The sequence below is a fragment of the Vombatus ursinus genome, unplaced genomic scaffold (genome assembly GCF_900497805.2).
Source record: "Vombatus ursinus unplaced genomic scaffold, bare-nosed wombat genome assembly UNPS02009994.1, whole genome shotgun sequence".
NCBI lineage: Eukaryota > Metazoa > Chordata > Mammalia > Diprotodontia > Vombatidae > Vombatus > Vombatus ursinus.
This window is the reverse complement of record NW_020949772.1, coordinates 6,563,856-6,586,060: the sequence shown is the minus strand read 5'-3', so window position 1 is coordinate 6,586,060 and position 22,205 is coordinate 6,563,856. Positions and strand designations below refer to the sequence as shown.

Here is a 22,205-nt window from a genome sequence, read left to right as displayed (position 1 = left end):
AGGCCACTCAAGTTCTATTGTTTATTGGAAGTAACCAGAGGTCATGGTATCCACAAAGGTTCCCCTGCTCAGATTAAGCCTGTCAGAGCTGCCCCAGGCCTGATGCCCCAGGCTGGGGTTTGGGATCAAGGCAGCAGATTTACAGACACCTGTTTTTTGGCGATCCTCCCCAGCACCATCTCTGAGAAGCCACCATCAACATTCCTGGGGCACTAAGAGGAAGGAGGCTACTGGTGCCTTTTTTCAACGGCAGTTTGTAGGAAGTGCTTGGTTACTTGGGGGCACAGAGCAGGAGCTAACAACCAAACGTTAGCCCCAGCCGGGAAGAGGCGGCCTCCACACAAAGCTAAGCTGTTTTGATCACCCAGTTTCTTCCAGAACTTTGATCCCTGGAATTCTAGAATGGAACATTTTGTAAGTATTCCCCAGGCAAACCAAGGACAAGGTAATTATTAATAATCATTTCTTTTATTAAAGTTTCCTACAGACCTACACTCACAGTTCCAAACATGGCCCCCGGAAGGAGAGGACAAAGCCAGCCTCTTTGTGCCATTTTCACAATCTCAAAAAGAAAACACAAAGGTAAATACTTTTGGCTGCTGACTCAACTGCTGTGGGAGCCAGATTTCCTTGAAGAGTGGAGCACAGCTAAAGAGGTATAACAAAAACAATGGCATTTCAAGCCATGGAGATTAACTGGCGAGTCCACTTGACTGACGTGGCACCTAGCATCCTATTACAATTGATTTTCTTTTAAAATGGTCGACCATACATACAGTGGAGTTCAAGTACAGAATCACAACTGTTTACAGGAATGAATACAAAGGTTGGCACGAGCTGCCAGCAGTCGGACAGAGAGGAACCCCATTTCAGCTCTACCTTTCTCCAAGTTCCAAGCACCTTTGGAGCCTCTTTGGAAGTTGACCGTCGACACCCTGGAAGACGCTGCTGACCTGTGCCGCCGGGGGCCCTGCCTACTGTTTCAGAGGCCCTTTTGGTAACAGCTATGCAGTGTCCCTGGCCACAGCCACAACACTGAGGCTGAAGGCTCAACCAGATGGTATGATACAGAGTTCACTATCAGAGGGGAGCATATGTCAGTGTGGCCTCATCTAGCCATCCCCATCATCTGTAGTCCTTCCCGCAAACCAATTTGAAATGTTTTCCATCGTCCCTCCCCCCGCCCCCACACACACTATGTTCCCTGCAGCACCATGTTCAGAACCTATCCCCATCTGCACATCACATGGAGTGCAGAGAATAATGCTAAAGACATTTCAGGCTCAACGGGACAGGGTTTTTCTTCTGTTTTTGCAGACAGATGAACATCAGCGCCATCATAAGAAAAAGCCTTTCCCTGAAAGGAGAGCCACAGACTCTAGAGGATGCCCCCAAGTCAGACTAGGGCAAAGTCCTCCATAGCAGCCTATTCCCAAGCCCTTGGAGTCAAAAAGGAGGCTATGGCCATCAGGTGATTGGAAAGGCTACCATGAGTCACAAGTCCAGTCACCAACAGCGATCCTAAGGCACGGCACACACGTGCAACAATGCGTTGCTTGCAAGAGAGGAATTTGCATTTTATCTGCACGATAAGTATTCTAAATTTTTGAGTTTCCCTGAATGGTGCTGTGAGCATCAAACTTTTTTTTTTTGTAGAAAACAGGAAAATTTCACAAGTTGTAAAAATATTTTTGGAGGGTTTCTTATTGGAAATTATTGGGGGTGAGCTCTTTGGGGGTGGGTATGGGAAGGAGAGGGATGAAGAGGAAATATCAGGTATAGAATCCTTAACACAAAAACCTAGGTCCCATACCTCTCTCCAGTTCTCTCCACAGGGCCTGGATTTCTGAGGCTCTGAAGGTATAGACAGCATTTAGGCAAGTGCAAACTTTGCTTTGCAGCTTCTAAGCATCTTAAAAGCAGCAAGGTTTGGGGGTGGGGTGGGGGGGGTGGGAGGTGGAGGGTGCTAGTAATGATCTTCCTCCAAAAGCAGATTCTATGTAGAAAGTAAATACACCAAATTAAGACCTGCTGTGCCCATCTAGGATTTTAAAAGCAGCAGAGAACCCCAATGCTGCTTTGCCCCTAAGCTAAGACAGTTACCGTCCAATACTGGCCTGATCAATGTGGAATTGGCTTTTGAAAATCAACCTAGAACTAAACATGCTGAAATGAACTGCAATGGGAACACAATTCTTGATGTGGCTGGAACAACAGCAGGTAGCTAAGTTTTTCTTCTAACCCAAATTTCTCAGCTATCAGCACTAGAACATTAAGAGATCTCACCAAGAGCTGCAAACAAACCCAGAGTAGGTCAGCTTCTTTCTCCAGCCCAGCTTATAAAACCTGCTGGGTTTACACAAATCAAGTGGCATCACACTACCTACCAAAGAAACTATGATTCTAAAAACACAACATGTTCTTGCCCCACAAGACACGGAGCCCCCTGACGAGACAGTCTGACCTTTTTCTCCTCCCATGCGTGCAGAGCCCAGAAGGCTCCCCACGGACTGGGGAAAGAGTAATACAAACTCCACGCACTGACTCAGGGATGGAGATGCAGCCGCAGACTCACTGAAGGATGAAGCCAGGATGTGGAGGCAGCCTGGGAGGAGGTCTCTGAGGGAGGGCCGGGGGGTATGGTGATGCAAACTGAGCAGGGTATCCTGGCTGGGGGTTGTGACTGAGAGAAGGAAGGCCCACCCTGGGGGGAAGAGGAGGGCACTGCAATCCCGGGTAAGGAAAGGCCTGTCCTGATCCCACGGCCGCTGTAAATGGAGTCGCAAACCGTCCGGCAGGGACTGGGGGTGGTGGTGGAGGGATACGCCGGGGCACAACTGAAGGGGGCACACTGGCATCTGAAGCTGGGTAGGGCACCATGGGAGCTGGTGTTGAATCTGGCACCCTAGGCTGCAGCTGGACTTGGGCCTTTGGAAGTCTCTGGCCCTTGAGCACCATTTCCTGAAGTTTCTCAATTTTCACTCGACGTAAATGGGCTAGTTTCCGTTTATTTTGATATTCGTCGATGAATGAATCTAGCGGGACTTCTCCGCCAAGGAACTTCTCCGCCATGTTCTGAAATGATGAGCAAATACCGAGTTAGAGGGTCTGGAACCCAAACCGAAGCCACAATTCTGTACCAGAGGGCCCTTCGGGGCTCCCTGGCTCCCACATGAACAGCCGAGATGGAGGGAGAGAAACCGCCACCTCCGTGTCAGTTGGGTTACTCCTGATTCGGTCCCCCTCTACTTCTGTTGAGTCTTTCCTGAAAGACGAGTGCAAGGACAGCAATGTGTCTGTGTCCCTTAGTCCCTAAAAAGACCATTTAGCGAGGCTCTCCCTCCGATCATGCTGTGCAGCCAGTCACCTGCCAGGCTCTGGCCTCTTTGTGACGCAGAGCTTCAAGGCTAAGCTAGTGGCCCGAGTGACACTCCTCAGCTCAACTGAGGCCTGAGCAAACACCACTCCGGCTCACGGCCCTACACATTCTTTGATAGTTCCTGTACAGGCCTTCTCTTGTCTGTTCTCTCACATTTGTCATGGCAGCTGGCTAAAGAAACAGCCAATCATGGTCAGGAAGCCCGCCAGCTGTGCTCTGCTCCGTGGCACCTGCACCCAGGCCACACTGTGCTCCTGACCATCTGCAGACATGCCATGACCAAGTTTCATCAGCCTAAACATCCCCTGGCACTCCACCTGCTACACACTGCAGCTCTCCAACATCTCCCAGGTATATCTTATACAAAGCCCACGTAACAGACAGAATTACAAGTTTATAATTTACTGGCCCTGACTTCACAGGAAGGGACTTGTTTGTGCTACCGTGGAGACCTTCCCCAGTGCTGTAGCCTAAAAGTAGGAAATACTGGGACGTTCAATTCAACATAGATTAAGCACCTACTGTATGCAAGGGTATAAAGCCCTGTGCTGAGTGACGGAGATGGAAAGACAAGAGTCCCTGGCAGCGTGCCAGTTCACCTTACCTCTGTATCTTCTTCAATCTTAGCTCCCTCTGTTTGAAGAAGGGCTAGCAATGTCTCCAGAGAAGCATTGCTGGACTGCTGATCTGTAAAATGCAAGAGAAAGGAAAGTGAGGCACCCAGACATTTCTCCTTCTTGGAAGGGGCACACACCTGGCAAACACACCACCTTTGAAACTTATCTTTTGCAAGGTGCTACGAATGAGTGTGTTTTAATTGGGGAAGCCAAAAGGAGTGACATCTTCCTGCTGATAACTGGTTATTGTCCTGGGAAACAATGCTTCCCACTGCTCCTGAAGAGAAGCAAGTACCGTACCAGGAAATGTCCCGCTGGGGGAGCTCTGGGGATGGCGTGGGGACACCCAGGAGCCATATACTACTTGTGCTAATATACCATGGCCATAACAATAGGGCTAACAGGGTTTTAAAGAAAATGGCCAGATTCAATTTCTGAGTACTATTAAAGTACTCAATATTTACATCAAATCATTTCCTGAATTTTTTTCATATGTAAAATATGAAATTTAGCATTACAACAAAATGTTCTAAGCAGAGAGGTTTGGGAAAAAGGAAAAGTGAATAGCGATATTATTTTTCCATATTTACGGCAATAGTTATATTTTACAATAATATCGGGGGATTATATTCATTACATGGGAGGAGGAATACGGCAGCAAGCCAATTCTGTTCCTCCAATTCTATTTCCAGAAGACTGCCATGCTCTTCTGTAGTCTAAAGAAGGTTATGGTGTTAAGATAATGAAATAAAATCTGTTTGCAATAGACAGCAAAATTCTAAAACTAAACAACTTGTCACTGCCACTGAATGACCATTCTAGCAATCTAAACTTTGTCATGGATCACAATCTACCTGAAAAATGTCCTTTCATGCCTTTTAATCTTAAAAACACCACCCCAAGAAAGTTACCTAATTTGGTTTTCTTGATCTGATAGGCTTCAAAGAGAACCTGTAGTTCCTGGTATTTTTGAGTCAAACTGGCTTTCAAAGTGTCCAGTTGTGGTTGGTACAAAAGATTTCCTTCTGCCAGGCTCCGGTTGTTGGCAAGAGTCATCTCTTTGTTAAGCTGAACGTTCTGTGTCTGCACATAGGAGAACCAAAAGCATACTATTACAGTTCATCAGCAAGTCCCAAAAGACCTCTCAAAAGGCCTCTCACTCCACATACACCCATCCATCTGTTGGCAAGCATTTTTACTTTGGCATTGTCTATAAGGGAGGCAGGTTTCAGTTCATACATGGTCCCACTGGTTTATATGTAGTCCTAGGATCAACTCTACTACTACACTCCACCCCTGCCCCCAAATCTTTCAAAGAGAGAGACAAGTAGCCTTTTTCACACCATCTTTTCAGGGTACTGTTTGACCTATTACTCTGTTATGTCTTTAAACATTTACAGAGAGCCTTGAATTCCTCAATACTGCCACCGGTCTTTCCAGAAGATCACAGCTCTATGGGTTTAAGACTAGATTTTTAAAAAAAAGATTTAAGAATCAATTCTTTCGGGGGCTCAGACAGTAATTTGGGATAGAAAGACAGGTACAGTGACAACTCAGCCTTAATAATCAGATTTAGAGATCAGAGGAAAAAATGTAAGAGCTTAGGATTTCATGAAGTCTGAAGTGACATTGATTCTCTTATCTTCAGAAAGGGGGGTGAGGTGGGAGTTGATGCCTTCTTCAGACCCAGTTCTTTAAAGCTGTTATAGTCTAGTAAAAGATGACACAAAGTTGGAAAGGCTCATTATTCTGCTTTGGATCATCAGCCAACACCCTGCTTTCTGTAGTCCCATATTTTTCCTCCCAATAGATGGGAAATTACTAATTAAGACTTTTAAAAACCTGTTTTCTTAAATCTTAATACAGGCAGCTGGGAAGAAGGAAAGAAATCAGTCAAAAAACATTTATCAAATGTCTACTATGTGCCTGGCTCTGTGTTAAGAACCAGAAGAATAAAGAAAAATTCGCCAACCCTCCAAGTGTAGCCAAAGTCAAAACTTCCTACCCACTCAAATATTTTGAGGGAAGTAGCAAAGTGAAGACTATCTTAAAAACAACAATAAGCATCTATGTTTACTTCCAGCTCTCCTTTTCTCTTTCCTAGGATCTCTTTTATATATCACAACCTGCCCAGTGACCTCTCTCTCTCTCTCTCTCTAGCTTTTTCATTTCCTCAGGACAAAATTCCTTACCAGTTATCTGTCAGAGTTCTGTCCACAGCCTCTTGTCCAACCCAACCTAGACCTCTACTCTGCTCCTTAATATTTCTTGCCCCCCTCCACCCCCCTCCTAGTGTCTGATCTATTTTAACAGCTATTAGCTTCCTCTTGGATGAATTTAGTGTATATTGCTTGACTACAGCCTGTTCATATTCATTTATAATGAATGTATATTCAGATGAATGTACCCATAAAGGAACAAAGACAAAAGCTTCTCCCAAGTTTTCTCCTAGACACACACCCAAGACACATAAAATAACCACATTAGGAGCTCAACTTTCCATACACATTAATACTACCATGCAAATTAGCTGAGCCCCAGGCAGAGCTACAAAGAAATTAGGCCCAGCATAAAATCAATCCAGTCAAATTAAAAATAAGACTAGTTGCCATGGTACTGTCAAAAAGCAGTGAATATTCCAAATTCAGGGCAGCTAGAAGAATAATCTACCTTCCCTGCTATTTTCAATGATTAACTCAGACCAATCTGTACTCAGGGAGAAGTGAGACGAAGAAAAACAGAAGGATCAGAGCATTAAAGACCAGTTCTAAAAACAGTGATCTTTAATACATAGCAATTTATTTTCAGGACACCTTACCTCTACAAGTATGACTGAATTCATAAAAATAAAAGAGGCAGAGTAGTCATTCTGTAAAGAAATGTGCCTAACTGAATTTATTCACCCATAAGATTGTTCCCTTTCAAAACTCGGTTTATGAGATTTTTTAATTTTCCAAGGAACTAAAATACCTCATAGATAAAAGCTGGACTATTTACTGGAAATTAATCAAAGGAAATTCCCTTTGACTATGTATTATAGGCTCAGAAGTACCTTTCCCCTCAGCGTAGCCCACCAAACCTGAGAGTAATTTCAATAATTCAAGGTAGGACAAGGCAAACAGTCTAGAATTAACTGTATAATCCAACATCTAAAATCTTGCTCTACCAAAATTATTACTTATTTCACTTGGTATCCCAAGATTCCTAGATAAAACTTTCCTAAGCAAGGAGTTTCAGAGAGCAAGGATTTTTTAAATTGTAGGTATCAGAGCTTCCAGTGGAAAAAAGGCATTTTAAAATAGTTTTGAAGGGTAAACCATTCAACCTACTTAATTCTCTAACTGGAATGGTTCCCACACCATCCTATTTCCTTTCATCTCGAAGCTTAAAAGTACAAGGGACATACACAAATAATCAAAAACTCAAAAGTGGGAAAGTAAACTATCTCCCAAAGAAACCATCAAAAAAATTTCAATCTTCAAACGAGCCAGCATTAAAATGAGACTAAAGGGCAACGGTAAGAAAGCCTAAATGACCAATAGCACAGTTCAATAGACCTCTGGCTTTTACAGCCTTGGCATATCATAGAGACTTCTAAAGACAAGGAAACTCATATTCAGAAGAGGCTAAGAACAATCAGGAATGCAAGCCTACCAAATTACCAAAAGCAAAAAAAAAGCCAATAAGATGGGAAAGCTGTCCACAATCAGCCCTACCACTTATGCCTTTTTGGATTGACTCAAAATTTAAATGTACAGACCTTATCTAGAAGTATACCTGGGAATACTTGTAGAAAGCACACTACATTTCAGACAAAATTCACAAAAGCATCATTACCTCAAGACACCAAGAATAGTTACAGAGTAGTCTTTCAAAAAGCAGGTCCTCCATGACCTCAAATCAAACAATGCATATAAAGCGACCGGCAACTTTTAAGATACTCTATCAATAATAATAATTATTATTAATAATAACACACTGTATATATAGCCTACCAGTTCCTGAGACCTGATTAACAGATGTCCCCAGCAGAGATCTGGAATGTTTTTAATGGTATTTACAAAAGGCATGCATTATACTGGGAGCACAAAGTAGTGGCGACCAGAAGGAGGCTGAGATAGCAAAGTATCTCTTAATCATCAAATGGCAGCTATACATGATAACCTTGGGAAGAACGTCTGGAAACAATAATGGTCAGAGTTCTGCCATGATCTATACTCTTGTGGAATGTCTTCCAAACCAGACACATATTACAAGGTGAAATTTGAAGACCCAAGCTGTCCCCAGTCTGGCACTTCCATCTACACTTATAATCTTGCATCTATAAACACTGTGGTAGAAAATCTATCATCATTTCCATGCTACTTTTTCCAGAAAAATGCATTCTGAACTACTTACCCAAGCACACAGAGATCTCTCCCTCTTTATCCAATAATATAAACCTTACTATTCACTTACTACATAGAAAGACCTATTAGTGACAGAAAAAGCACTCCATTCACCCACTCATCTTACCAGACAGTCATGAGTTGTTGTGGCCAAAAGAATTAATCACACGGTGGCCAGCACTCCAGTGAGGCCCTCCACATTTTACTCCTCAGAAAACAGACCCAGTTTCCAGATCCACACTCCAAACTTTTCCAGGATCTTCCAAGCTCTTGTACTCCAATGCAAAGCTTTACAGAACGCAAGGTCACCCTAACAGGGAAATGACTAGAATTTTTGCAAAGGTAACAACTGAAATATATAACGTGATTGTTAGGAATCTACACAAGAATGGAGTAAGGCATGCAAAGCAGGCATCTCATCTGACCCTCACAGCAGCCCTAAAAGAGAAGCACTCATCATTCTATTTTGCAGACGAGTTGACTGAGAAGATCAGCGAGGTGAAATGACTTAGCAACAGCGGCCACTCATCTAGCAGGTGTCAGATGCCTCTTCTAAACCTAGGCTTTGTCAGAGTACAGCTTTCCTTTGCCACATCCTTCCTTTGCACTATACCACACACAGCCTCTTAAAGAAGCAGAATTCTAGTGCCTAAGAGAAACTAACTAGAGCATTCTTCAAAAACTCAAAAGAGAACACAGATGGAATCCGTTCTAGGCAATGAGAGACGACGGAGGGGGAGAGAGGGAGGGGGGGAGAGGAGAGAGAAAGAGAGAGAGGGAGCAAGAATGAAAGCACATGTTGAGTGTTACTCTTGACAGAGGACTAAACTTTAGAAAGCATTAGTCATCAGAATGATGTTTGTATTTAAACAAAGAAACAGCACAACAGTTGCCTCACTCGTTCTGTTCAATTTTAAAGTTACTCATTTTGAGTTTTCTACCTACTAAGACAAAAGACTGGTGAACAACAAGGCTATACTATACTAATCTGACTTTCCCTAATGTGTCCCAATTTTCTCATCTGTAAATTAGGGTTTATGTCACTAGGCCATTGTGAGGCCTTAAAATTTCACTAAAAATTTTTGGGACACCACGTATTTTTAATGACAATAAAGTATTTTTAAATCATAATATCAAGGTGAAGCGAATGATGCTTATCTATCTAACCTCTATACGAAGGGAAAGGCAAGAGACCAGCTCTTTTCAAAACTGTTATCTCCCCTAGCACTGAGTACACTAAGTACTTATTATTATATGTTTGCTCAATGATTATTAAATAATATCCTATATTAATGGTTACTACTAATAAAAACAGCCATGACGTCTAATGAGAAACTATTTTGCACTCCTATAATGACAGCATAGCCTTTGCTTTGAAGTGGAGGAGGAGCAAAAAGTAATTTTGATTATGATCATAATTGCAGCTGATTCTAAACAAAACTACTCAGTAGCATTATTGCAGAGTACCACTGAACTGCACTGGCCTTCCATATGAAAGCTGTAGTCCTTTAGTTAAAAAAAAAAAAAATTCTCAGATGTAATTTCAAAGATTTATCAAGATAAGCAAACAAATGATCTGAAGACATGACTTGACTCATGCATGTCCTTATCTTTTTTTTTTACAATATGCTAAAAAATGACTACAATTGTATTCCACTCCATTAGTATACTTTCTCCACGAAGAAGCTCTGAATCACACCAATCATCAACTAAAGCTTTTCTTGTTGACAACTAAAATTGAGTCAACAGTTACTGTGAGCACGTATGTGAACAAAAACCCAAATACTGAAACAATTTCTGTATTAGAAAAGTTGAAGTCAGTAAGCCATGAACGTAACAGGTCTGAAGGATTAGGCTATAAAGATCAAATGTATCCAGGAAAGTTAACCTTCCAACTGTAACAAGGGCAATACAGTTTAGGCTAACAATAATAACTAAGGGAATGGGCTGCCTCAGGGGTTAGTGAGTTCCCCTTCCCTAGAGGTTTTGGAAGCAAAAGCTGGATGACCACGTGTCAGATATAATAGGGGATTTCTTATCTGGTCTATCTGGGTTGGATTAAATGGCCTGTGAGATCCTTTCCAACTGAGATTCTGTAAGCACCAAGCTAACAAAGGCTGCAATTACTTCAATTCCAAGTCCTACACAAGTCTTACTGGGGAAAAAAAAAATAACAGCGATTTTTGGCTGGATTGTTTGACATGTTTAGATCAATAACAGTATTTAAAACCCTGCCTTGTGAAAATGTCCCAAAATACAGCAAATCCATGGGCTGTGTGAAACCATCTCCCAGGATACAGCCTACTTGTAAAAGGAAATTTACCAGCTGTTCATCAAGAGTTCAAGCAGGACAACCTCCACAACAAACAGAAAAATTCATTCTTACTTCATAACCAATAAATAGATTAACAAAAGCTAAAATCTGATGCATTTGGTGGAAGACAGCCCAATTCTCTTTGCCGAGATTAAACTTGAGAAAAATTAACAAACGGTGGTGGGATTTAAGCTAACACAATCTTTTCCAGGTGCAACTGATTTGCATGTGAAAAATCAGTATACCATTAACTTCATAAAAGTTATGCCTGAAGAACAAATGACCTAGTCTTCAAAGTGGAGAGTGAGAAACACAAGAAATGGAACCAGTACAATAAACCTGATGGTTCCTAGTGTGATGTGACAGTAGTCATTCTCATTTTTATTAGATAAGCATTAAAAACCATATCTCTTTGGTAAATATTTGGTCAAAGTAAATACTAACAATGGCCTGTTCCATCCTCTCCCACTGAACCATTTCTAGGCGGGGGACCCCCAAACTGGTCACAATTAGTTTTTGTGGTTTTAATTTTATTCTCATTTAATTTAATTTTTATTAATTATTTAATTTTAATTCTTATTCTGAATTTTTAAAACACAAAAAGAAAACGAACATTTCAAAAAATAAAGAACACAAAGATTACATGTGAAACCACTAATGTCTATTACATGTGGCTTGCTCTTTTAAAAAGTACATTATTTTAAAAAGGGTCATAGCATATTATTAAACACATTACTTTCAAAACTCTCCTGCTTCTGTTTCCTTATGAACTTGGTTTTAGAATTTTTTTTTAATGTATCAATGGTCCTCTTTTTATCTCCTTTTCTTTTGGCATCTCTATCACTGCCTTTCCTCTCCTTCCATAACTGCCCCCCCATCGAAAAACACAATCTTTTTCATAAATAAGCAGTCAAGCAAAACAAATCCATAAATCTACCATGTCCAAAAATGTGTGTCTTGCTCTGCACCTTGATTTTATCAACGCCTGTGTAAGAAAGAGGGCAGCATGCTTCCTCATCAGCTCTCCGGAGTTGGGGCTGGTCATGGCACTAACCAAAGTTCATAAAAGTTTGGTGTAGAAATTAAAATCAACAGGGAATCAGGAACTGTGGGCAGGAAGGTAGGAATTAAGAGGGAGACATCTGTCATAGACTATTACAATTAATTCAATATCATTTGTCATTTAAGAGAAAAGAGATGATATCCAATCTCTACTCCTCACAACCTGAGTGATGTGGGGCAAGCCATGTCTCCTTTTGGGCGGACTATATTTTCTCATCTATAAAATTAGAAGGCTAGACTATTTGATCCCAAGTCTCTTCCAGCTCAAAATCTACATCCTAGGATGCCTACTAGACTATAAACTCCTTGAGGGTAAGGACCATGTAATTCATCTTTAGAACTCACTCAGTGCTTAATATGAGGAAGCACACAGTACTCAATATATATTGTTGAACTGAATCAAATTTAGAGGAAATTACTAAAAATTAAAAGTTGGTCTTTTGACAACTACAAATAAGCAAATACTTATAGCAGGTTGACTCTAGGTTTAAATTTACTAAGAACCTAGAGCTTTGAGCAGTTTTGCTTTATGTTCTAAAAAACACACACACACACTAAAGCAAATTTTTAACACACAGCTCAAGAATTCAGTTTAACTCAAGAGAAATTCATACTCACAAAACTAATATTAATGCAGAGTCAATACAAGTAAGAAAATGTCATTTAGTTTAAAGGTCTATTTTAATTTGGGCTCCAGAGTTTATGAAGCGGAAAAAGAACAGTCCCAGAAGAATCAGGCAGTCTAGTTTAATCCAACTAGGTTTTATACAAATAACATAACCGAGCACCACTGGGGAACAAAGGAGTTAAAAGGCAAATTTTAAAAAGAGAATATTTTGGACAGAAATCTTTCTAAAATGTATCATATTCCCTTTTCTACTTAAAGAGAAATATACTAAACATAATTAATAAAATCCCTTAATTCATGCTCAAAATCTCAAAAGTATCTTTTGACTTCCTTCTCTCCCATTAACCCACCACATCTAATCAACAGCCAAGTGCTATGTGTTAATTCTATCACCACCCTAGTTCTGGCCTTCATTACCTCTCCCAATAACTACTGTAGGAACTGCCTAACTGGTACCCCTTTCCTGCTCATCCTTCACACAGCTGCCTTCCTAATAACCAAGTCTAACCATGATGCTTCCTTGTTCAACACCCCTTAGCAGCATTCCATGATTTACACAATAAATCAATCAATGACTCAACACTTCACTAAGTTCCTACTACACACCAGGCACTGTGCTAAGCACTAGGGCTACAAAGAAAAAGAAAAAGCAGTTCCCGCCCTCAAGGTGAATACATTATAATGGGGGAGACATGAACATAAATAGGTACATAAACATATATGTATACATACACAGCAGTCTTGGAAGGTAGAATTAGAGAAGGCCCTAGTCGCTGGAATGACCAAGGCTGGCCTCCTGCATAAGGTGGCAGGTGGAGCTTGAGTGAAGTCCTGAAGGAAGCTGGAAGCAGAAGAGACCAGGGAGAACATTCCAGACACAGATGCCAGTGATAAGACACTGAGAAAAGAAATGGAGTGTCCAACATGTGAGAAGTAGCAAGCAGGCACCCATGGCTGGACTATAAATTCCAAGGAAAGGATTAAGGTGTAAGGAGTCTGAAAAGACAGGGAGAAGTCGGGTTGTGAAGAGCTTTAAATGCCAAACAGAACAATCTACACCTGATTCCAGAAGTAGTCCTAGTGAGCTACAGGAGCTTACTGGGTTGGCGGGAAGACCTGTGCTTTAGGAAAATCTTGTTGGCAGCAATGCAGAGGATAAATTAGAGTGGGGAGAGGTTTGAGAATAGGTAGTCTAATTAGAAAGCTACCACAATAGCCCAGACAAAAAATGAAGAAAGTCTGAACCAAGGTGATGGCCATCTAAGTGGACAGGAGACATGTTTAAGAGATATTATGGAGAAATAAAAAGACTTAGCAATAACTGAGGTGACAGTGAGTGAGAAATCAAGAATTACACTGAGGGGTCAAACCCAGATGATTAGAAGGATGAGAGTGGGTTTGGGGGAAAAGAATGACTTCCATTTTGAACTTGAGCTAAGAGATGCCTACAGAACATCTAGTTCAAAATGCCCAAGAGGCAGTTGATGATGTGGGACTAGAGCTCAGGAGAGACACTAGGGTCAGATACATATCGTACCTCTGGAAATCATCTTGATGGAAGCTGATGAGCTATACATCAAGAAGATGTAAAACAGAGCTTTTGAGGACACACAGTGAGCATGTCAATGAAAAGCCAGCAAATGAGACTGAGAAGGAATGATCAGACAGGTGGGAGAACAGAGAGAGCAGAGTGAGGAAAACCTATAAAGGTCAGAGGTCAATAGCTTCAACTTCTGCAGAAAGGTCAAAAAGGATGAGGAATGAAAAAAAGGTCATTAAACTTAGCAATCAAGAGATCCTTAGTAACTTTGGTGAAAGAAGTTTCAGCTAAATGATAAGGCTGGAAGTCAGACCTCAAAGAAGAAAGGAAGTGGAGGTACCTAAGTACAGATGATATTTCAAGGCATTTTGCTGAGAAAGGAAGGAGAGATAAGAGAATGAGAACTGACATGGGAGGACCTAGTAAGGATTTTTAAGTATGGTGCAGCTGGACATATTTGTAAGCAGCAGGGAAGGATCCAGTAAAGATGGAGGGACTGAAGATTAAAAAGAGAGTGGGGCCATATGCAAAGATAAGGTCAAAATGGGGACACAATTTAGACATAAAATGTAATGCCATAAGCAAATTAGGGAAGCATGGAAGAGTTTACTTGTCAGATCTATGTATAAGGGAAGAATTTATGACCAAACATGAGATAGAGGCCACCACAAGATATAAAATGGATAATTCCGATTACATTAAAAAGGTTTTGCACAAACAAAACCAATGCAGTCAAGATTAGAAAGAAAGCAGAAAACTGGGGCAGAAATTTTTATAGGTTTCTCCGATATAGGCCTCATTTCTCAAATATATAGAGAACTGAGTCAAATTCATGAGAATATGAGTCATTCCCCAACTGATAAGTGGTCAAAGGATATGAACAGGCAGTTTTCAGATGAAATCAAAGCTATCTATAGTCATATGAAAAAATGCTCAAAATCACTGCTGATTAGAGAAATGTAAACTTATAAAAGTCTGAGGTACCATCTCATACCTATCAGATTAGCTAAGATGTTGTTTGTCCTTCATTCTCAAAGAGGACCATGACATCAGGAAAATGATGCCATGACTGCAAGTGAATTGGATTTAAGTGACAGGAGGGCTGTGCAAGGTCACCAGCTTCACTTTCTCTTCTAAAGCCATCTGGGTCCAGTGGCAAGATATACATCAGGATGACTAGAGATGGCCCCCAGCTACAGTAACAGAAAAGGAAAATGACCAATGTTGGAGGGGATGTGGGAAAATTGGGACACTAATGCACTGTTAGTGAAGTTGTGAACTGATCCAACCATTCTGGCGAGCAATTTGGAACTATGCCCAAGAGGCTATAAAACTGTGCATACCTTTTGACCCAACAATACCACTATTAGGTCTGTATCCCAAAGAGATTTAAAAAAAAAAAAAAAGGCAAAGGACCTATATGTACAAAAATATTTAGAGCAGCTCTTTTTATGGTGGCAAAGAATTGGAAATCGAGGGGATGCCCATTAAATGAAGAATGTCTGAACAATCTGTGGTATGATTGTGATGAAACACTATTAGTGATGAGATAATAAAATAAGAAATGGTAAGGAGGATGCTTTCAGAAAAACCTGGACTTGCATGAACTGATGCAAAGTGAAGTGAGCAGAACCAGAAGAACAGTGTATACAGTAACAGCAATGTTGTATGATGATCAACTGTGAATGACTCAGCTACTCTCAGCAATACAAAGATCAAAACCATTTCAAAAGACTTATGATGAAAAATGCTATCCACCTCCAGAGAAAGAACTTATGAAGCCTGAATGCAGATCAAAGCATACTATTTTTTACTTTATTTTTTGTGGCAGTTTTTTTTCTATCTGTGTTTTCTTTCACAACATGACTAATGTGAAAAGATGTTTTGCATGACTCTACATTTACAACCTATTTCAAATTGCTTGCCTTCTCAATGAAATGGAAGAGGAAGGAGAAAATTTGGAACTCAAGAGATGGGATTAAAGGCTCATACATGTAGAGGCACTGGCTTTGTTAAGGTGGAACACCTTTTTATCATAGTCAGCAGTTAAACAGGAAGTAGTCAATGATGTCAAAAGGGTTCTGAGATGAGAAAAGAAGGCACTCCCAAGTCAATGGCCTCAGTTTTTTCAAATAAAATGAACTTGACCTGGCATTAAAGACATTCACAATGTTTCTCCAACCTTATTTCACCCTACTTTCTTCCACACATTTTATATTCTGAGAAGGACTTTGCCCTCCTCTCCTACTGCTTTGCATTTTAAGCAGGCTAGGAATGTACTTCCTTCACCAAATCCCACAGTGGAGATCTTCTCTCTTCCTTCAATGACCAACACAGGTATTAATTTCTGCATGAAGACTTCCATCCTCCTCCCTGAAAGGGATCTATCTCTTCCTCCTCAAATGTTTTAGAATTTTTATTCAAAGCACTAAATCCAGGTAGTCCAGGGGTGGGGAACCTTCAGCCTCGCCACGTGGTGAGTTTTACAAGTTTGACAGAACAAATCTTTTTATTAAGGGGATTTGTTCTGTGAAGTTTAGATTCAGTCAGAGGGCTTCCACGGAGGACCTAGAGGGTCACATGTGGCCTCGAGGCCGCAGGTTCCCCACCCCTGACGTAGTTTATCTCATACTAAACTTGGTTTGCATACACGTCTTAACCTTGCCCCCACCCTCACCCCACCAAGTTAGACTGCAAGCTCACTGTGAGCAAGAACTGTGTTCAACAAAAAACACTTTTCAACACTAAGCACCAAATTTAAGGCAAAGGGGATAAAAAGCTGGATTTTTTCCCATTCTTATGTAGCTTTTGGGGCAGGTAGGTGGCACAGTAGATAGTGTTGGGCCTGAAGTCAGGAAAATTCATCTTACTAGCTCCATGACCCTGGACAAGTCACTTCACCCTGTTTGCCTCAGTTTCCTTATCTGCCAAAGGAGCTGGAAAAGGAAATAGCAAACCCCTCCAGTATCTTTGCCAAGAAAATCCCAAATGGAGTCATGGAGAGCTGGACATGACTAAAACAAATGAACAATAACAATGCAGCTTTTTACAATATTTCTGTTTCTGTAAAGTGCTTTGGATGTAGCAGGTATTTAAAAATGTTTACTGAATTGAAGACTGCCTAAATAAGTGATCTCTGGTTAAGTGATCAATTATTTTAAGAAATCATAGTTTAAAATAAAATCTATTTGAATTTGATCAAGTTTTGGATTTTTTTTTAACCTTTGCTATCTAAGAAACTGGTCAGCCAAGATACAAACATACCTTATTCTTCTCTAAGAAAATGTCCCTAACCCCTTTCTTAGACCACACACTATAAAGCAACCTACTAAGTGCTTAATAAATAAATGCCTGCTGATTAACAAGAGCTTATTGTATAAACATTAAAAACTACCTGTACTCTAAATATATCATGGACAAGATGATACCAAAAAAACAAAAACCAAAAAAAAAAAAAAAAAAAACAAAAACAAAAAACAAAACCCCAGCAACTATTAAACCCAAGAAAATTAACTACAAAAAGCTTCTAAGAATATAGTATTTTAAATTTCACCCATGCATGACAGTGATTAGGTAAGTGACCACTAAAATTACACATGGATAATTAAAGGTATTCCTGCAAAATGAGTGCTATATACAATATACAAATACCTATAACAAGGTTCTGCTACAAAGACCATAACAAAATTACACTGCTATAAAATAAGTTGAAAACTAGACTCCATCAATTGGATTGGGACATAATTACTGTGAGCCACAGTTCTGTCTAAAGTATTCTCCTGAATTTTTATACAGTTAAGAAGTGCTAAAAGAATAGTATTAAAGGATGCTAACTTGTCTGTAAATAAGGTCTTCTTTTGGGGGGGCCAGCCAGGATAAAAAGTCAATTTTTTGTTTTATTGAAAGTGAAGTAGTGTAAAAGACATCAAGCTTACATGTATGACTGGACAAAGGAGAAGGCCACTGACATATTAGAGGGCAAGATAACATCAGGCCATATCAGAATACTTCAAAGCCCTTGGAATGTGTCCTGAGTGCCTCAGGTAGAGTCAGATAGAAGATTTATGGAAAGTCACAAACACTGCATAGAAAGAAAAAGCAGGTATGACTTGTAGCATCAGTGGAAGAAATACACATGGAATGGAAAAAAAATTATTATAGTAGAATTGTAAAAAAAAAATACAGGGGCAGCTAGCTGGCAAAGTGGATAGAGCACCGGCCCTGGAGTCAGGGGGACCTGAGTTCAAATCTGGCCTGAGACACATAACCCTCACTAGCTATGTGACTCTGGGCAAGTCACTTAACCCCAATTGCCTCACCAAAAAAAACAAAAAACAAAAAACCAAACTATATCTATAGATATATAGTAAAAAAAATTAAGCTCATAATTTACTTATACTCCAAGGTATCTACACACCACCCAGGCTATACTCTAGCCATCATCCATCTCAAAGCCCATGTCCCACCCAACCCCATGGGTACAACCTTTGGTGGACTTCACCCCTGGGACCTGGCCTATTGCTTTATTGTGTCTATCTCCAAACCAATTCTGGGCTTTTCCACACCATATCTCCACTCTCCCATCCCCACCTTTTCCAGCTCCCCTTTTTGTGTTATCTTTCCCCAACAGAAAGTAAGCTGCCAGAGGCCTGGGACTTCTATTTGTCTTACCAGGACTAACACAATACCAGCACATAGTAAGCACTTAATAAATGCTTTCCCTATCTACTGTAATGGTGTCCCAAAGATCTTGGTGCACTTTTAAGCTATTTAAAACTGCACCAAGACCTTTGGGACACACTATACAAGCCTACTAAATTTTAAAATTCTTTTAATAAGATCAAAAACATAAAGAAGTTGAATTTCAAAATGTTCTCTGGGACATTAAGGCAATTCTTTATTCAGGATTTTGAATATGAAACTTTAAGATTTAAACACACAGGATTACAGATTCTTAACTATTTGAACAAGGTAGAAGCAATGATTCCACTAATGCCACTTCTACATTCCAATCAAGACTAAAGTCTGCATTCAAGCTAAACCTTACTTAGAAAAACCAAGCCATTTCAATAAGTGTTTTATTTCAGTCCCAGGGACTTAAATTAAGGTACTGTCCTTTCAATGAGGCATTATGATTCATGCGGCAGTTCTCCACCACTAGTCACACACAAATCACTCCAGAACATGCCTCCAGGAAATGGACCCCACAAGAGGGTGGAGCTTTTCTCATTTTCCACAAAGCCACTGGGTCTTCCAAACCCTCAACATGTTTCAGAATGCATTTTCAATATGGACTTCCTCTAGCAATAAGAAGAAAGATTAAGGATTAAATCCATAGTGAAATCATTAGTAACTTTTAGTATCACTTACTAGTAACAATTATATCAATCAGTGTTACCTCAAAATTTAAATCCTTTTACTTAAGTGTCCCAAGAGGCCAAATTTAGCTAAAGCAATCCCCTTTGTGAGACTACTCCTTTTAAGGGAGTACAGTGAAAGTCCAACGGGGTTAAGGCAACCGGATAGACACACATTCCTCTTCAATGTAAAAATAACCTTAAATAAAAATAAGGATTTTACATATGAGCCATCAACTTAGTTGATCCCTAATCATAAAACCCATTTGAGGATCTCACATGCCAGAATAAAGGGAAAGATGAGAGGACTTGGTGCCAGAGGAAATAATGACCTACATGGCAGTTAGACACTTTTTAATGGTCTGGGCTCTATTACAACTCATTCACCATAATAAAAAACATGTTACTAAAGCGTAATACCTAGTTGTCTTTAAACCCAATAAGGAATGCCTTCAAAACCTAGCCACATGTTCCATACGCCACAAAATACCCCTTCAGGCTGGAAGATCCTCACTCTACAATTTAAAACACTTTTCTCTGCCAATTAAAAAGGGAAGCTTTTGGTTCTAGTTTGGAGGTGCTCTCCACGGTCCTCTTATCCTCAACTCCAGAGCTCCAGAATCAACTTTAACCGAGCCCTACTTTGGACTCAGGAACATAAAATAGGCATCTCTTGAGCTCAAGAATGTTTTTAAAACTGCCCATGTATTTCATGTAAAGGAATCCTTTTGTCTTGCCACTCTACACTCTTTCATTAACCGTGACATTAATTATCTCAGAAGACTAAGACAGCAATAGATTTCATGAAAACAACACACCCAACACTGACATGAGCAAAACCATCATCCTCCAAAATTCAGTTTCACCCAGTGTGGCAGAAACATGCCACATATGACTTGGGAAGAAACACGAACCGTATGATATACCACGTACTACACCATAATTAGGTTGAGTTAACTAAGGTATTCTGGCATCAACCTAAAATTTCCTTGTTTTGGAAGTGCTACACCCTATAAAGTACACCATCACTGAGTAATTTAACAAGAACTCTGTGGCCTAACCAATTGCAATAAAGTCAGTTTTGAACGTGTAAAGGAATCCTTGTCTGAAGGTCAACTTAAGTCCAATAAGTAATAATACTATTGGGTTAATTAAGGTAAAACTGACTCTGCCTTCCCCTCTAAACAATCACTTCTCCCTTCCTGCTCCAAGTTCTTAAGGTCCATGGTTTTGGCCTACAAGTTATTTTTAAGACCCTCATAAGAATCACTCAGAAGAACTGAACCTTTTTATGGTCTTTCTTCTCCAACGGAAAAGCTATTTTTGTTACCATTCCACGGACACAGTTACCCTGGTTCTCACTGAAACAGAATGATTATGTACAGCAAATTGATTTGTAGGTATGTGTAACAACCCAGAAATAATAACTATGATTTTATTATTAAACTTGAAAAGGCACCCAGCTGACAACCAACGAAGCTTTCACAGTAAGTGGAGGGAACAAAAAGGAACCAAATCTTTTCTTCCTCTGTATAGATAAAACTCACGTTCGGGTGAGCAAAGGAACTGGTGGATTTATTATTATTTTTCAAAATGGAAAGTGCCACAATGAGACCATAAATGGGGCAAATTTCATCTCCAGCAGCCTTATTATGTGCCAACTTCGGAAGCCCTCGAATACAAGGAGTGTATTAATGGAAGGGTTGATACCATCGCACTACAGTGGCCTCTCTGTAGTTCAGGACAATGATCTGTTGAGGGTTTTCAGTGTTTCTGAATGTGTAACCCAGACACAAGCCCCCTTTTGAAGCAGACTGGCTCAGAGCTGTAGGACTGCTCCATAGAAAGTCTACACGGGCTTCTGGGTGAGAGGTATTGTGGTATAGGCGTGGGAAGGCTTAGACTTCAGAGACAAAGGAGGGGTGGTGGATGAGCCTGGGAGGGCTGGCTTTAAGCTGGACTGGAGTCCACCTGTCCAAAGAGGGTCTGGAGGAAGGGAAGAGAACTGCCCATTACCAATCTCCCGAGCCCGACTGTCTGGCAGTAAACCACATCACAAGGTATTGAGCAAGATAAGGGCAGAAGGGCTTCTGCTTGCCTCCTGGGGCTGGGCACTAAGTGAGAGGAAGAGGGAATGAAGCCCTCATCTCTCCCCTATTGCCCCTTTATGTCTGCTACTGTGTTACTTGCCTACCCTGAAAGAAAAATAGGAAACCACCTTGAAGGACTGGGCCAGCTGCGGAAGGCACGGTTTCCTCCAAATGGGCACCTGAGGTTGCTATGCAACCCCTTTCTCTAGCTCAAAACACTCTCTGGGCACCCCCCCCCACATTTCAGCCCCCTCGGGGTTCTTTTTTGCCTCGCTTCTGTCCCTTTCAGAAAACCTCCACAGCTGGACTCCCACCGCCTCACACCCGGTCGTGGCTCCTCAGCTCCCCCTGAGCCCCTGATCTCAGCCTCCCTCAGTTTCCCTGAACTTGCAAACCTCCCCACTTCGGAGCCTTTTTCCCGGCACAAACCATTACCCAGAACTTGCCCCCTGGGCGTCCCTCCGCGCCCCCCGTAGGGTCCCCTCCTCCCCGGCCCTTCGCCAGGCCTCCTGCTCCCCCAAACCGCCCCGCTCCAGTCGACCCCTCAAGCCCCTCACTCAAGGCTCCCCCATCCCTCTCCCACCGCACTCAGGCCCTTCCCCCGGCCGCGAAGCCCCCAGGCGCCCCACAGGCCCGGCCCGGCCCGGCCCCGCTCTCACCTCCTCCATCTCCTGCACCATGCTCGTCAGCTGCTCCTCGTCCTCCAGCAGCTCGTTCAGCTGCACCAGCGACAGCCCCGCGAAGCGGCCCGCGACCCCCGCCGCCCCCGGCCCGGGCCCCGCCGCCGCCATCGCCGCCATGCCCGCCCCGGCCCCGGCCCCGGCCCGGGC

The 22,205-nt window shown here is 41.4% G+C and overlaps 1 protein-coding gene across 1 annotated transcript; it reads right to left on the bottom strand.

Annotated features, from left to right (window-relative positions):
* Positions 1 to 449: 449 nt before the first annotated feature.
* Positions 450 to 22,166, bottom strand: VPS37B (VPS37B, ESCRT-I subunit). Its single transcript, XM_027853518.1, has 4 exons — positions 22,035 to 22,166; positions 4,908 to 5,079; positions 3,984 to 4,066; positions 450 to 3,075 (listed from the first exon to the last, which is right to left on the bottom strand). Exons 1-4 carry the CDS (start codon positions 22,164 to 22,166, stop codon positions 2,572 to 2,574), a joined length of 891 nt encoding a protein of 296 aa, XP_027709319.1. The 3' UTR covers positions 450 to 2,571.
* Positions 22,167 to 22,205: the final 39 nt, after the last annotated feature.

What these genes read in the sequence shown, in the direction of transcription:
- VPS37B (XM_027853518.1), bottom strand. Translation starts at nt 22,166, where the DNA reads ATGGCGGCGGCGGGGCCCGGGCCGGGGGCGGCGGGGGTCGCGGGCCGC. An exon ending in TGGTGCAGGAGATGGAGGAG is followed by an intron (nt 5,080 to 22,034) that starts GTGAGAGCGGGG and finishes TCCTATGTGCAG; the next exon opens with ACACAGAACGTTCAGCTTAA. An exon ending in AGATTGAAGAAGATACAGAG is followed by an intron (nt 3,076 to 3,983) that starts GTAAGGTGAACT and finishes TCATCATTTCAG; the next exon opens with AACATGGCGGAGAAGTTCCT.